At 35.0% G+C, this 15,431-nt stretch overlaps 1 protein-coding gene across 1 annotated transcript in view; it reads left to right on the top strand.

Moving 5' to 3' along the window:
- LOC100378270 (uncharacterized) overlaps positions 1-15,431 on the top strand; it is a 36,171-nt gene that overhangs the window by 8,061 nt on the left and 12,679 nt on the right. The window contains exons 3-5 of the mRNA XM_006817277.3: positions 6,034-6,107; positions 7,597-7,668; positions 8,206-8,272. Of these exons, the coding sequence (XP_006817340.2) occupies positions 6,034-6,107; positions 7,597-7,668; positions 8,206-8,272 (213 nt within the window). The remainder of the gene's footprint in view (positions 1-6,033; positions 6,108-7,596; positions 7,669-8,205; positions 8,273-15,431) is intronic.

Raw genomic sequence — 15,431 nt, 5'->3', positions numbered from 1 at the left:
CACTCTTCAGTTACCATAGCAATCTAATTTTGGCTACTGTACATTATGTTATTTTCGCTACCAGTGATTGAAAAGGAATGTCAGAGCAATTTTGTTATTCTAAGAAAATGGCCTCCATTTAAAAACATGAAAAGTAAATAAAACGTAAAAAAACATATTTGTTATTAATTAAGTGTGAATTACTAAAACATATTCCAATGTACGCGTTTCTGACAAAAATGTGATTTTTAGTCCTTCAGACATTACTTCTACTTTGTGTATGTCTGACATATGCTATGATAGTTTAGATTTAAGCTGGTATCTAGTGTAAGAAATAGACAAGGGATGAAGGCTCCACATTTTTTAAACTGGAAAAAACAGACGAACAGAATGAAAAATAAAATCTATAAAACATACCAGGTTGAAGAATACCTGTGGGTAGACGTGCATTCAGGCTGAAAGATTGGACGTGTAGTCAAGGTGGTGACAGACGTGAAAACGGACGATGGAATGAAAGTCTATTTAAAAAAAAAAGCGAGACAGAGAAATACAAAAAACAAGCGTAATCGATGAAAAATAACAAAATTTGAAGATTCATGCATCATGAAAACATTAATATTCGTGTATTTTGTCGAAAACGGGGTACAAACTTAGACAAGCATTTTGTTTGAAAGAGTGTGAACAGATAGTCAAGATGATGACAGACATGAAAACGGACGGATTGAAAGTCCGTTTGAAAAAAATCGCAAGGCAGACAACAATAAAAAACGAGCATAGTCGTTGAAAAATAACATAATAAGAAAATTCATGTATCATGAAAACAAAAATATTCAAATGTTTTGTGGAAACGGGGTACAAACTGAATATAACATTTAGCTACCACCACATTTAGTTAACATGTACGGAAACATCACTGCAATCTGAAACTAACTTTCAATTTTATTCAATTAAACGGGAACATACTGTATATATTAAAAGTAATATTAGTGAACCACGGTCACGAGAACAACTAATAACTATTATGTGTTTGAAAGATGTGTATTGCGGAAAGAAAACGACTCGTTTGGGGAAAGATACTAGTAGTTCGATACGCAAGTACTGTAAAAACTCGATTAATTCGTGGTCTCTATTAGTTCGCGCACCCATTTTATTTTCGAACGCTAATTTTTAAATGTATCCTTTTAATTCGCGGCATTCAAAAACAGGTTTAAAATTGTATCCTATTAATTCGCGGGCCAGAATAAAGTGGATAACTCAGAATATATTGCATGAAGACATTAAAAATATACATATAATTTTAAGTTATCAGTATTTGGTGTCGCCGCAATCGCAGATGATCTCCGTCATCATCGCCTTTCAGTAATAGCAAGCAGTTTAGGTTCGGTAAAGATTTGACGTGAAAAAAATCATTCCCCCATGACACTACAGATGTTGGGAAAGATTATTACTTAGTCGATAAATATCCATCGGTCAGCACATCGATTACAAATTTCCGTGATGGAAATCTTAGTACATGGCTTTTTCGTCACTGGTCCACAGGGTTGCATCGACCATGTGTTCGCCATTGTTCTATTACGTCATTTAAGTGAACCGCCCTATGGTGCGTAAATTGACATTTTTGATTGGTCTGGCGATTGACCTCGTATCACATTTCATTATACCGGATTCGGTAAAAAACACAAAGTTAAGCGGTCATGTACCTTCTATAAATCTAACCTTGCACACATAATCTTGTACTGACGTGTTTTTTGTCCTAGAAGGACGTTCCCTTTCATTTAACCCCCAGTTAACAATTCGCGTCCATGGTATTTGTGAGAGTTGAAAGATTCTTTAAACAAATGAACTATATTGATTTGCGTCAAGCTGGGTGGCCCGAATTTAAATATCAGTGCATGAACTCTGGATGTCATTGCCCAATGCCGCACGTAATTCAAACGCGTGGTTATTAGCGTTCAGTCGAAATGTACGTGAATAATGCGATCCGCTACCCAGAGTTTATTGTATTAAAGTAAAATTTAATTTGACGTATGGTATGTTTATGTTTGCATAAATATTACGAATGCAACGCATTATCAAGTCGGTGATATTGAAATATTCACAGACCCAATACCCCGGGTCAGTGCCCTAACAATAGTTAAAAAAACTAATTATCATGAAAGCAATACATTACGAAGTTGAAATATTCAGAGCTGGTACAATATTGTAAACAAATTTGCGTAATTAGAAAAGCAGTGCACTAAGTAAACGACGTTGATATGTTCAAGCCAGTACAGAGTTGCATACAAGTTGCGTAATTACAGTACCTTCGGGTATAATAACAATTTTACTAGTTTGACGCGTGGGGCACGAAAGAAAAAGGTTGCTAAGGTAACGCGCCAGTTCAGTGCGTGACTTGGGGGTCAAACTTCGGTCAACACACACTTGATGTCAGCATCGCCGCGCAACAAGTTTCGACTTTGGCCTGCTTTTCCTTCTTGTTCACGTAAAATGCGACCTTTCACCAATGTATTAAAACACTTTGAATTTATACTTTGCATAATTATATTTGGTCAACGCGAAACATTATTTTTTCTAAACATTTTCTGAGACTATTTTTATCAATGCAGAGTTATTTTTCCAGACAAGATGGGCTTTGTAATATCTGCCATAACATCGCCCGGGCGATGCCTAGAAAAATAAAAAAAGGCAGTGCAGCCAGACAGCTACTTTGTAGCCACGTGTTCATTGTTTGTTTGTGTACAGAGTGACCTTTGCCGATTTTCACTGTTTCATTTCAAGTGTAACATGGTGCGTGGTCCTTGACGCAGTGCGTGTTCTCTGTCCGACTATATGCCATGAATGTCGCTAGCCATGAGTCTCAGAGGCACTAAAAAAACGTCCTGTAATCGTGTTCATTGGAAAACAAAACAAATCACAAATAAATTTATGAAAGCAGTTTCTTTTTGAATCAATCTAAAAGTACTCGTTTAATTCGCGCACCAAAAACCAATAATTTCCGTTTTTATGCTATTAATTCGTGCACTTGAAAAAATAATTATTTTTACTACCGCGAATTAATCGAGTTTTTACGGTAGTGACATCGCATCGAAGTAAATATGACGTCATTGTTTACATGCTCATTAGAATATTTCAGTCCAGCTTGCGTTGGGCATCCAGCGTTTCACTTTGATGTTTGCCGCAGTTGCGCGTCCTTCCTACTATACTGTCTATGGTTTAATACATTTTACCTGGAAGTGATTATGCATTGTATTGTCTCATTTTACATAATTAAATTGAATTGTTTCCTGTGTAGAAAAAAAACTTCTCACTTTCAAAAATTATAGGAAATGAGGGAACAGCCATTCTCTGCTACCTACTATTCGTCTAATTTCAGTTTCTCACTATAAAGTCCAAAGAACTTGGTGCCTATGGTGCACTGGCGGGCATAAAGGCATTTATTTATACACATTTCTGAATGTATCCTAATTTTAAAGGAAATAATTTTTTCATTGAAATTGAAAGTGAAACCTGTCGCATATCCCTGCTTTGATTGAAAAGGAAACCCAATGCATTGAATCAGAGTTGCTTAACGAAGCAGACATATCTTGCCAAGTTTCACATTTGCTGACTGCATTAAAGTTAACAATAAGTTAATTAAGACGTAAATCAAATAAAGAAGAGATATAATCTCAACATATGCTTACGTTATCATCTTTTGGAGATTTATGATGAAACTACTGTCTAGATATTTGCTATTCTGTAAAAACATGAAAAGGCTGTCTTAATATTTGCTATTGTGTAAGAACATGACAATTTTTTTCTGGTGTAGCTTACAGTGAAAAGATAATAAATCTCCTGTCCAACTTCCCTGCAACACAATCCTTAAATATGATAAATATATACCTGACAGACGGGTTATTAATATTCATTGTATGGGTGGTGTTTGTTTTTATCCCTCTCTCTCCGTCTTACACATGCATACTTTCTCCACACATTTGCAGTGACTATACAGGTTCGTTGGTAGTGTTCATTTCAGTTGGCTGTATAGCTGCAAAATATTCAAAGAGGATTAAAATATTATCGTGATGTTCAGATCGCATGTAACCTTTTGAAATGAATAAACTCATGAATATGAATACATCTGTGTTTTTCCCAGAGGTTTTTTGGCATTAACGACCAGGTTGTTGGGTGTAAGCAAGAGTGGGTAAGGTGGTGGTTTTAGGTAATTTACTTCTTTGTAGTATTGAATGCAATTTAGCATCTTTCTTCATAAGGTAAATAAATATAATATTTACATGCAAGTAAATAATAAAACTGTTATAAAGTACAGCTATAGACATTTATTACATTTATGTAAATTGATCATTCATATGTGTAAGTACTGTATGATTAATAGCTATAATGGTTTATAACTAATTATTATACTAATAGGTAACTTATCAAACACAGAAAACATAAATCATGTTTATAGTGGTTCATGATTCAAATTTAAGGTAGTTGCGAAATTGTTGATTTTGACACAAGTCTTTTTTTAACCCAGGTTTTAAATATTTTGTTGGAGGGAAACTGAGCCTTTTGAAAACACTTATGTTGAAGCATTATTTTATTAAAAAAAAAAAGTATTTGTCAGAATTTCCCAAAAATATGAGACAACTGAGAGTATGTTTTTATACCCCATGTACCGAAATGTAATTTTGAGATCTGCCAAAACCATTTTATCGTGGTACATGGGTTAAAAATCACCTTTTTCATCAGTGTTTGACCTAATTTTGTGTAAAAAATGGTTCAGTGATTATGTTTTTTTATTGTGGTTTATATGAGCAACAGCATAAAATAAAACATATGGTAAAAGTAATGGAAATATGGTGACAAGTTGTAATTGTAGCCATACTTAATTCTGGACACAGTTGGTATATACAATTCACACTATGCTTGAGCTAACTGACTCCTTTTAGTTCGAATGAAGTTTGGAAACATGGCTTTACAAATTCACTTCCATTTCTGCCTTTCCAGAACATGATCTCAAACATGCATGGAGGAATCATGGGACCTAGATGCATTATCATTTTATTTTACAAGTAAAACTTGTAATGCAAATGTTAATTTTATTTATTTATTGTCCACTGTTTCCCTGACCTATGGTATTTGGAACATCAGACGCAATGATGGGAAAGAATGGAACACTATTTTAATGAGCAAAATCGAGTTGTGGCTTTCTCACTCTCAACAAGATTTTGACAGCCATTTATGAATCTATTAGATTCAAAGTGGCCGACTGGTTGCCATTTTGTTTTCAAAAATTTGTGTTCATGAACCATATCTCTGACATGTTTTCTCTGATTCAAACATGTTTATCATGTCACGCATTATGTAATTTAAGTTCTGTGTCTTGTAGCCATTGTAGCAATAATGCACCACGATCAAGCCTTTGTGGAACTGAATTTTGTTGTGGAACATAACCAAAAGTTTTACCAGAGCATTTAGTCTGTTACATATTTTGAAAGATTGTATTCACTTGTAAATAGGTAATTTTCCGTTCACTGTGAGATCTGTGTATTGCGTGAAAAGTATGGGCAGAGTGTCTGCCACAGAAATCAAATCATTTGATTTTGGAACCGGAATTTATTTTTTCTTTATTCCGTAGTTCAATGTCAAAATAACAATCTTTCAGAGGGAAATATGAGATACCACCATCAAATGTGTATAGCACATTATTGAGTGTGGAAATACCCCCAAAATACTTTCATGTTCGTGTTTTGACGCCACTAAAACGCTAAGACCTTTGTTTCCCTTGTTTTTACATCTGATTTCATGCATAACACAGGTTCTCGCAGTGAACGAAAAATGGTCTGTTATATGTATCAAGATGCATATTCACCCGACATTGAACACGTCAAGTGGTGGTGACCTGATTGTTCCCTTTTCTCATAACGTCCTTGCCTATCAATTAATGAAAATACTTGAATGATACAATGTACGTTGCATTTTAGTGGTAGTGTATCATCGATATTGATTTGTATGGATAAATGGCTCAAAGGTTTATGGAGAAATACTTTTTTCTTTTTTTTCTCTCAGTATATATCACGAATATTGAAGTAGAAGGTCTGAATAAACGTTCTTCAGATAAACGTTACGAGTACATTTTTAAGGTATGTATTCACAGTAAATGACATTCTATTTGGTAGTTAAGTATTTAAGCCAGACTTTTATTATCCCTTGTTTCGCGAACCTGCCGAATGATCAGGAGCCGAAAATACAATAAAAATAAAAATTTTATTTCAGCGTAATTTCTCGCACCCGCCAAATTGTAAGTGCAAAAAATTACTAAAAAAAATATTTTTATCTTCATTTTTTTTTCCACCCGCCGCATAACAAATCCAAGTTGCTTTTTCGTGGGAGTATCATGATCAAAGTACCAAAGTCTCGCACAGATGAGAAACAAGATTATACCGGGAATAAAATTTTATTTCATTTCTTCTCTCTGATCAATGATCTCACTTACAATTCTTTGAGAATCACACAAATCTAATTGAAAAAAAGAATTAATTTTATATTTTTTTTCGCCTCCTTTAAAAAATTTGCCTTATAAAAACTCTAGAAACAAGGAATAAAAAAAGTCTGGCCTTATGTTAAAAAAAATGATGTTGGATCTAATCATTTATATGACATTTATGTACGGTTTACATACCTGGGTTCTGCAACCATGCTGAAGGATATGATACAGGATTTCATGCATTGATGGCGGCTGTTTACTTTTAATTAATGCTTTCTCACCTGCAAGAGAACAAGGCAAGAGCCAATAATTAATGGCACTGTGAATTGTGTGTTTCCATTACCGTAAAATCTGTATTAGAAGCCGCATCCCTAATAGAAGTCGCACCCATTCTTTTTGAAAAATTGAGAACCAAAAAAACATCATTTCTCATATGTGTAGATGCTCTAATAGAAGCCGCATCCCCTCTATTGCATTGTACCATTTTAATAGAAGCCGCGGTTTCTAATACAGAATTTACAGTATATCCCTCACAGTTGAGTTGGAATTAAAAGGACGCTAAATAAATAGATGTTGTGTAAAAAAATAGTGAAATTATATCATTCATTGATATTATATCAGAAATTAGTGAAAAAATAGTGAATCTTCTCGCATTTCAGTTCATTTGTCCTCTTAAAATAATTGTATACGTTTTTATGCCTTTCATGTTTGTGAATAAAATCTGTTGGTATACAGTATCACTCATCGGTGACTGTGCATTTATTTAAAACTCGGACTAATACCAACTAAGCATTGAATTACATGTACAAGTAAAATCAATACATATTTGTACATATTCATATATAATATAACCCTTTGATTATTTGCACATGTTTATGTATTTTTCTACAATTTTTTTTTTAATTTTGTCAAAAAAATTTCATTGGCTTTAGGTCTAGATTATGATTTTTTTTTTTTAATTGGAAAAGAATTTTTGCTGAATATTTTCTGAAAAGTGACGAAAATGTCAAATATACTTGAATATTATTTATTTAGTTCTTATATAGTTTTTCATTCAGTTCTTCCCTAGTTACTATATTAGAAGATTAAAAGAGTCAGTACCCGGTAATCCTTGGAATAAAATTTTAGTTTTGTTTTAATTCTAGGTCACTTGTTCCAATGGGTCAGTCAACACTGTATGTCGAACACATGGAGAGTTATTTGCTTTTCAGTGTAAGGTATGTCCTGTGAATGCCACTACAGAATATCCTATTATATATAGCCTATCATGTGTGAGCTCTTCACTGTACTTTCATATATTTGCCCATTTAATACAACTACATGCTAGTATAAGTAGTGAACAAGGAAGTTCTGTTGTCCTTTTTTTCGTGTGAATTGCTTTTATTTCATGAGAATAGTACGAGTCAGACAAATCCTCAAATTTTGTTGTGGGGTTAAATTCACTGAGGTTGTTTTGTTCTTGAAGACACTGTGACTTTCTCTCTGTCATTTCAGTTTACGTCTACCTGTAATCACAGTATTTGCAGATCAAATTTCACGTGTTGTGCATTTCACAATACTGATAATAAATAATTCTATTCAATATCATAAAAATAAATATTATTTTATTAGGAAAAAAAGTAAGAATGCAATCTTTTTAGATAAAAAAAAACCACCCTCACTCGTACCCCCATATTGATTTCCCCAAGTGTTCCATAGAAGAGCATTTCTTATATTTGAGTTTGCAATTTAATACTATTTGTATTGTTTTTCAGTTACTTAATCAGTTTGAAAGTGATACAGGATCCCAACAATCTGATTGCAATATGCCATATCTGCCAGGTATGTCTTTCTTGTATTTAATACATGTCTCTCTGCTCCATGCTTTGGGGTGAAACAGACACAGTTACTTGTAAATGCGATGTCTCTTCCGGGTGAGATACTTAAATATGAATGCTATTTAGGTCAACTAACTGGGTAACGTTAATCACATTTGGTATGTCTATTTACTGAAGGCTTCAACAAATGCATAAACTATTATATTACACTTGTACCAATTAGGTGCATTGTGATAATGTCTTGCTGCATGAGTTACACGTTTTGAGATATAAATCACTTTCATTTAGTTCTATTGTGAAGAATCCCTTGCATTAATATGTGTAACTTTCAGTGAGTATCAAATCAGACAGATATGTCACCTCTGTTTCAACTACATGGATATGGATGCGACTCTAATGTAATTTGAAGAATATGTGATAGCGATAGAGTACTTGCAGCTATGTTTCAGTATCACATAGTATTTTTGTCTTGAGTATTATGTCAAACACTGTCTATTTCGTCGTCATCCAATAATCACTAAAATGCGTTCTCTAACGATCATACCTGCATGACAGGATCATGTTTGATCTGAAATTCTGAAAAATTTGCATTCATTTAGCTCAATAAATCAACAATAAATTTCAATTAAATCCCAGTGACACATAAATACCTAATGGACAACAACCTAATGTAAAATACTTTATTTTAGCTGAAATTAATTTTTACTAAAAAGACATTTTGACTGTTTTGTATAATGTTTATTTTTACTGATTAGCCCCCAACTGAACACAGTGGATATTTTTGTCATTTCTGGCAAAAAATTATTTTTGAAAACTTCCAGATAGCTCAATAATGCTGTTGAGATCTGTAAATGAACTGACTTATGACTGTAACTGTTTCGACTGACAGTTTCTTGTTTTTCTGTTATTTTTTTTATTCAGCATTTTTACCTTTTGAACACCAAAGTCAACTCGTATCATCATTCACAAAATAAAACCCAGATTATTTTTACTGCATTTTTATAATAGAAAATAGAAAATGATGTACATTTGGTCTAGTATTTGTAAAAATTATAGAAAATACAAAAAAACAATCAAAATGTGACACTAAAATCTGGATGGAAAAAATTATGACTCTCAAAAGATTAATGGAGCACTGTGAATTCATATCACTCTTAATCTGATTCTAATCAGCCTGTTATAGTCAATTTTATCAAACTTTTCAAACTTTATTCAAACCATTATTCAGAGTTTTTACATGTCAGTCGTTGAGTGCTTACATTGTGTCTTCTCAAGTGTGTTCATTTTATGATTTTCGATTCGGACATGATTGAAATGAAGTGTAAAATTTATGAGTGATAAAATCTGTTACACTTGCAAAGGAACACAACAAAAGGCAAGATAATCAAAGTTCAACTATGTTTTTATTGGTTGTATTCCCGATGTTCATCACTTGTTTACGAATTGAAAAAGACAGAGGTCATCTAGAAAGAGATCAACGTACATCCAAGCTATGCAATATGAATTCTATTAAAAACGAGTTTCATTTTTAGCTCCGCTGTCGACTTTGTCGAGCGGAGCTTATCATATGAGTGATTGTCCGTCGTCGTCCATCGTCCAACGTCCGTGTCAATGTTTTACTCTCTCGACTTCTTCTTGAAAACTACAAGCCTGAATGAGTTTGATACTTTGTGTATATGCACCTTGGGTAGACCTCTCTCAGATTTGTTCATTTTGTAATGATATCTTTAATTCTCTAATTTTGGTGAATATTTTTGTCATTTTTGGTAAAAAGTGATATTTTCAACTTCTTGTTACAGCGAGCGCAAGATATTTACATACACCTAACTCGCGCACCCGCTAGGTAATTACCGAGAGACTTTGCAACATCCCCAGACACTTTGCTAGACGCCCCAACGACCGTTGTAGACGCAATAAAGTTACACACACTCTCACGTGACAGTTAATCAAAACACCGAACGCGGTATGCTTTTGATGTGTGGGCACGAGGAACGAGGGGTAGTTGGGATATTCCATTGCTTTGTAGATATAACAATCTGTGTAACACTTGACATTTAATCAAAACAACGGTCCGGGTTTTCAAATGGGTTCAACTATTACAACGTGTAAGCGCCCAGTCAAACATTTATCAAACAATGTTTTATTCATTGCTGTTGTCGGACACTTTATTATGTCATGCATAGATATGCTCGTTTATTTATTTATTTATAAATAAATTCTATTTTGAACGTTTCAATAATATAATAAACCTTGTTAATACAAATATGTAATACAACACCCCTAGCATATAATGGAATTACCATCGCGAGAACAGTTTAGTTTTGAGTGTAGTTTCTGGATTCAAGTTTGAATTGCTCGCCGACTATAAAATTATTGCTATTATGCCAAAGCGTGTAGACGAAGACACTCGGAACGAGATTATTCGTCTTTTCTTTGATGGAAATAGTTTGCGAATGATCGCCAAGGAAGTTGGACTAGCGAGGGCAACGGTCCAAGGGATTGTGAGGCATTTCCGTCGCACCGGTTGGATACGTTCCGACAAGAGTAGCAGCCGTCGTCGACTGAAATCTACACAGGAAATCGTTGATTTTATGGAATTTCGTCTCTTACAGAAACCATCCCTAACGGCAAAGGAAATACGCATGTCTCTCTTGAGGGAAAATATTTGCGTACAGGAAAATTTGCCTTCGGTGCGTATGGTACATCATATAATGAAAAGTGATTTGAATTATTCGTTCAAAAAAATAAGTCAAACTCCTACTGAGCAAGTTACTGAAAGAAATATGGAACGAATATTACAATATATAGACACTGTTTCTCAGCTTGATCCACAAACTTTGCACTTTTTCGACGAGACTGGTGTAAAGAGAACGACGCCAAATCGCAATTACGGTCACAGTTTACGCGGTCAAAGAGCTGTCGAGTTTCAACGCTATGCTTCTGACGTCAATTTTACAGTGAATCTCTTACACAACGCCCGAGGTGTAAGTAACTTCAACATTTTAGACGGTCCTTCCAATGGACTCGAAATGCTTCATTTTTTTGAAGAGACCATGGAGTTATTCGACGAGAATGGGCAACATGTATTGTCACCAGGTGATACAGTAATAATGGATAATTGTGGTTTTCACCATGGCCGATCGGCGAATAACTGAGCCAGCTCTTCGTGAAATGTTGGCAACAAGAAATGTTACGCTACTTTTTCAACCACCATACTCACCTGAATTTAATTCATGTGAAATGTGTTTTCGTCAAGTGAAGAGAAAATTACGAGAAAATGATATGTTTGCCATGTTATTTACCGAGACTGTTATTATTGACGCACTTGCATCAATAACGCCCTTGATGTCACGCAATTTTTTTTCGTTTTTGTGGAATTGCCATAGACTAGATAACATTAAAAATATACTAAATTTTGCTGGTGGAGCTTTATCACAAAACTTACTGGAAAGTGTAAATTGATAAATAAACATGTTTTTTTTCTTCAAAAATGTTGTCGATCTCTGATTATTTTTTCATATGAGTTGCGTATGGGGGTTGGTCTGCTACTAAAATTAACTGTTACAGGGTTAGGGTTGACCAATAGAAACACTGGATGGAGAGATAAAACCATTGAAATTATTTAAATTCTTTACTTAGTTTGAGGTTAGATCATTGTTGATTATTTTGTTTTCAAAACAATTCGTTTCCCTGGAGTTTCAAATAATGATCAATCTTTTAAAATTTGTGTGTTTTACTGTTTGTGTGCCTTATTAAATCATAGTATCACCCAGTTTTTTGGTTTTGTTGTTCTTCGGCTAGATATGTATATATAATTTTAGTGGCCATGAAAGTACGCTCACTCAGATAAGTAATATTTAATCAAAATGAATCTTTAACGGCAACAACAGCACCGTGACCTGACCGAGTTGAAAAAGCAGCAGCGACACTTCATCTGCTTGGCCAACAAAATGTGAAATGTCATTGAAATTTAGAGAGTTGCTTGGGCGCGCTCAAAATATTATTATTTATTATCCTGAATAAATGACAAAACAAATTATTACATGTCATCATGAATTAGTTTTTGTTCGGTTCACATGCAAAGTCTAGTTGGTAGTATTTCGATCCTGAAATACACGTCATATAAATATGGCTTGCGTTAAACTTTAGCACTGAAGCGAAGCCATCGAGAACCATGAAAAACTTGGAATCTCGGCCATAAAAATAGACATATTAGTGGTTATCCGTCACACATAGTACAATATAGTGTATTATGAACAAGTTTTTTTTATTTTCACCAAAAGTATAGCATAATGACGGTAACATTACGTATGATGTAGTTTAGTTCAGTCAATATTGTAGGCGCTAAAACGCTAAAAACCAACGAGAAACAAATAAAGCATATACTGACTAACTCAAAATATAAATCTGATTTTCGAATTTACTGTTTGTTGTTTGTTGACTGATTTTGTTGACCAGCTATTGCGGCCGCCTCCAAAAGTGCATGCAAATTGTTTGCGACGTTGAATGTCCCGATGTTTGCCTGCTCGATCGTCCCTGTCCCAAGCCCCGCAAAGTTACATCAGGGTGATTTGCTATGACTCGTACCAGTACCGGTAATTTGTAGGGTGCTTTGCATCTGCCCTGTGTCAGTAAACTGACCCTGTCCCATGCCAATAAGCCGTTCATGTTGGCCCATAGTTGGCGTGATTTGAGAAGACAAACTACATAAATTCATTGATTCGGGTGTAGGTGGTAAACTTGAATATTGAGATAGTAAGGGTCGAGGAGCTGTTGCTGGTGTAATTGGGGCTAGATGACAATATTCTACTGTCCCATAATACTCTGGGAACCCACAGAACCCCGTATTAGTGGCATTAAACCATGGATAAGGCCAGGGTGGATAATAAGGTCCGTTGTTAAAATAGTCCTGCATACGCTCTCTTTGGCGACAACGTTCACGTGTGTTATTTTCTGACTCATCGAAGTCGGTATTTTCTGTAATTTTTCTCCTCTTTGGTTGCCCTGACAACTCTTCGTCACTGTCATGGGAGGACTTTATTGGAGAGTCTGCAACAAAAAAAAATACACATTTAATTATACTGTATATTTGACGCTAGTCTCACAGCATATAACATTAAAATATTGATGAATGTGTTACAGGGTGTAAAAAAGAATGAGTATACTCATAAATATAATTATTAAAATATCGGGTGGGCTCACCTTTTAGCAGTCCATATACAACTTCGCAACTATCAGGTGCGTTCTGGACTCCGGAAAATTCCGCTGACTGTTTCTTTATTAAAAGCAAGTAGAAATTCTGTTCTGTCTGTTTGTGGGCTGTCCTGGGTTGGTAAACTATTGACATTGCTATTGTATGCTTTACGCAATATGCTGATATCTCTCAGTAGTTCCAATCTACCCGCCTTGGATCGTGCACTGTACTTCTCCGGGAAAGCTGCTTGTAATCTGGGTGTGATTGTTGTGGTGAAAACGGACATTGCACGGCTATGAAAGTCGCGTAGCTGTTTAAGTTCATTTTCTTTGCCTGTTATCCTATTTGTATTAAAGCTTGGCTTCGTGGTCTTTCATTTTTTTAATTTGGGCCACATAATCTTGTTTATGTTTGTCCTTTCTCCCACAGAATATGTAATCACGACACGGTTCACCGACTAAACAGCCATCATTGTTACGGCCTTTGCGATGGCAAATTTGGCACGTACGGTACTTCTGATGTTAGTACCAACAGGCTCAGGCTCTTGAACGGGGCGATCCAATTCGGCCCTCTGTGACGCTATCGCCATTTTCTCGTCTTTTAAACATGAAATTTCTTTCACGAGGGCGTCTTCTTTCTGTTTCTTCCAATTCTTGGGGCGATTGCAATTTTCGGCAATATTTCCAAATTCCAACTGTTTAGGTCGACTGCCAGTTATCGATTCGGAATTACCTAACCGATTTGGTGCTGGTGAACAACCCTCTGTGATTATAACTTTTATACGGAGGTAATCGGCATTGGTCTTGGCACATCGAAACATGTCCTGCATGTCAAAGTCGCAGTCCGACAATATTACAAAGATCCCTTCATCATTTTCATATCTTATTTGAAAGACACTGTCTGCAAGCCTTGTTACGTTACTTCTAATGAACCGTTCAAACTCACTGTATGTTTTCGTACATTTGGAATATCGTTGCAAAACACGAGATCTGAACGATATTTGAAACTGGTACATGGTGACGGTATATACTATATACTAGTATGTAAAACTAAAAAGTAGAAGATTCCTGGGAAAAGACTGACTGGGCGCTGTATGGCAAACTGGCAATGGGACATGCCATTATGCGCAAACGCGACATTTTTAATAGGACTGTGTATAAACCCATTGACAACATCTCAACAAACTAACAATCGAAGGAATTTACTTTTAACGTTTCTTGTTAATATTCATTTCCAGTTTTATGTTCGTATTATATTTCTTCCAAGTATTACACAGCAATGATTGTTATATCTACAAAGCAATGGAATATTCCAACTACCCCTGTTCCTCGTGCCCACACATCAAAGGCATACCGCGTCCGGTGTTTTGATTAACTGTCACGTGAGAGTGTATGTAACTTTATTGCGTCTACAACGGTCGTTGGGGTGTCTAGCAAAGTGTCTGGGGATGTTGCAAAGTCCCTCGGTAATTACCTAGCGGGTGCACGAGTTAGGTGTATGTAAATATCTTGCACTCGCTGTAAAAACCGCAAGTCCAATTGCTTTGATATTACATATATAGGTACAACATGTGAACCTCTCTCAGATTTGTTCATTTTGTAATGATATCTTTAATTTTCTAATTTTGGTGAATATTTTTGTAATTTTTGGTAAAAAGTGATACTTTCGACTTCTTGTTAAAAACTGCAAGTCCAATTGCTTTGATACTACATATATAGGTACTACATGTGGTCCTCTCTCAGATTTGTTCATTTCATGATGATATCTTTAATTCTCTAATTTTGGTGAATATTTTTGGTAAAATGTGATATTTTTGACTTGTTGTTAAAAACCGCAAGCCCAATTGCTCTGATATTACATATATAGGTACTACATGTGGACCTCTCTCAGATTTGTTCATATCATGTCATTTCAATTATCTAATTTTGATGATTATTTTTGGTGAAAAGTGATATTTTTGAATTCTTGT

This window comes from Saccoglossus kowalevskii, chromosome 6 (genome assembly GCF_978046115.1).
Source record: "Saccoglossus kowalevskii chromosome 6, keSacKowa6.1, whole genome shotgun sequence".
NCBI classification, from domain to species: domain Eukaryota; kingdom Metazoa; phylum Hemichordata; class Enteropneusta; family Harrimaniidae; genus Saccoglossus; species Saccoglossus kowalevskii.
This window is presented reverse-complemented; position numbering and strand designations above follow the sequence as displayed.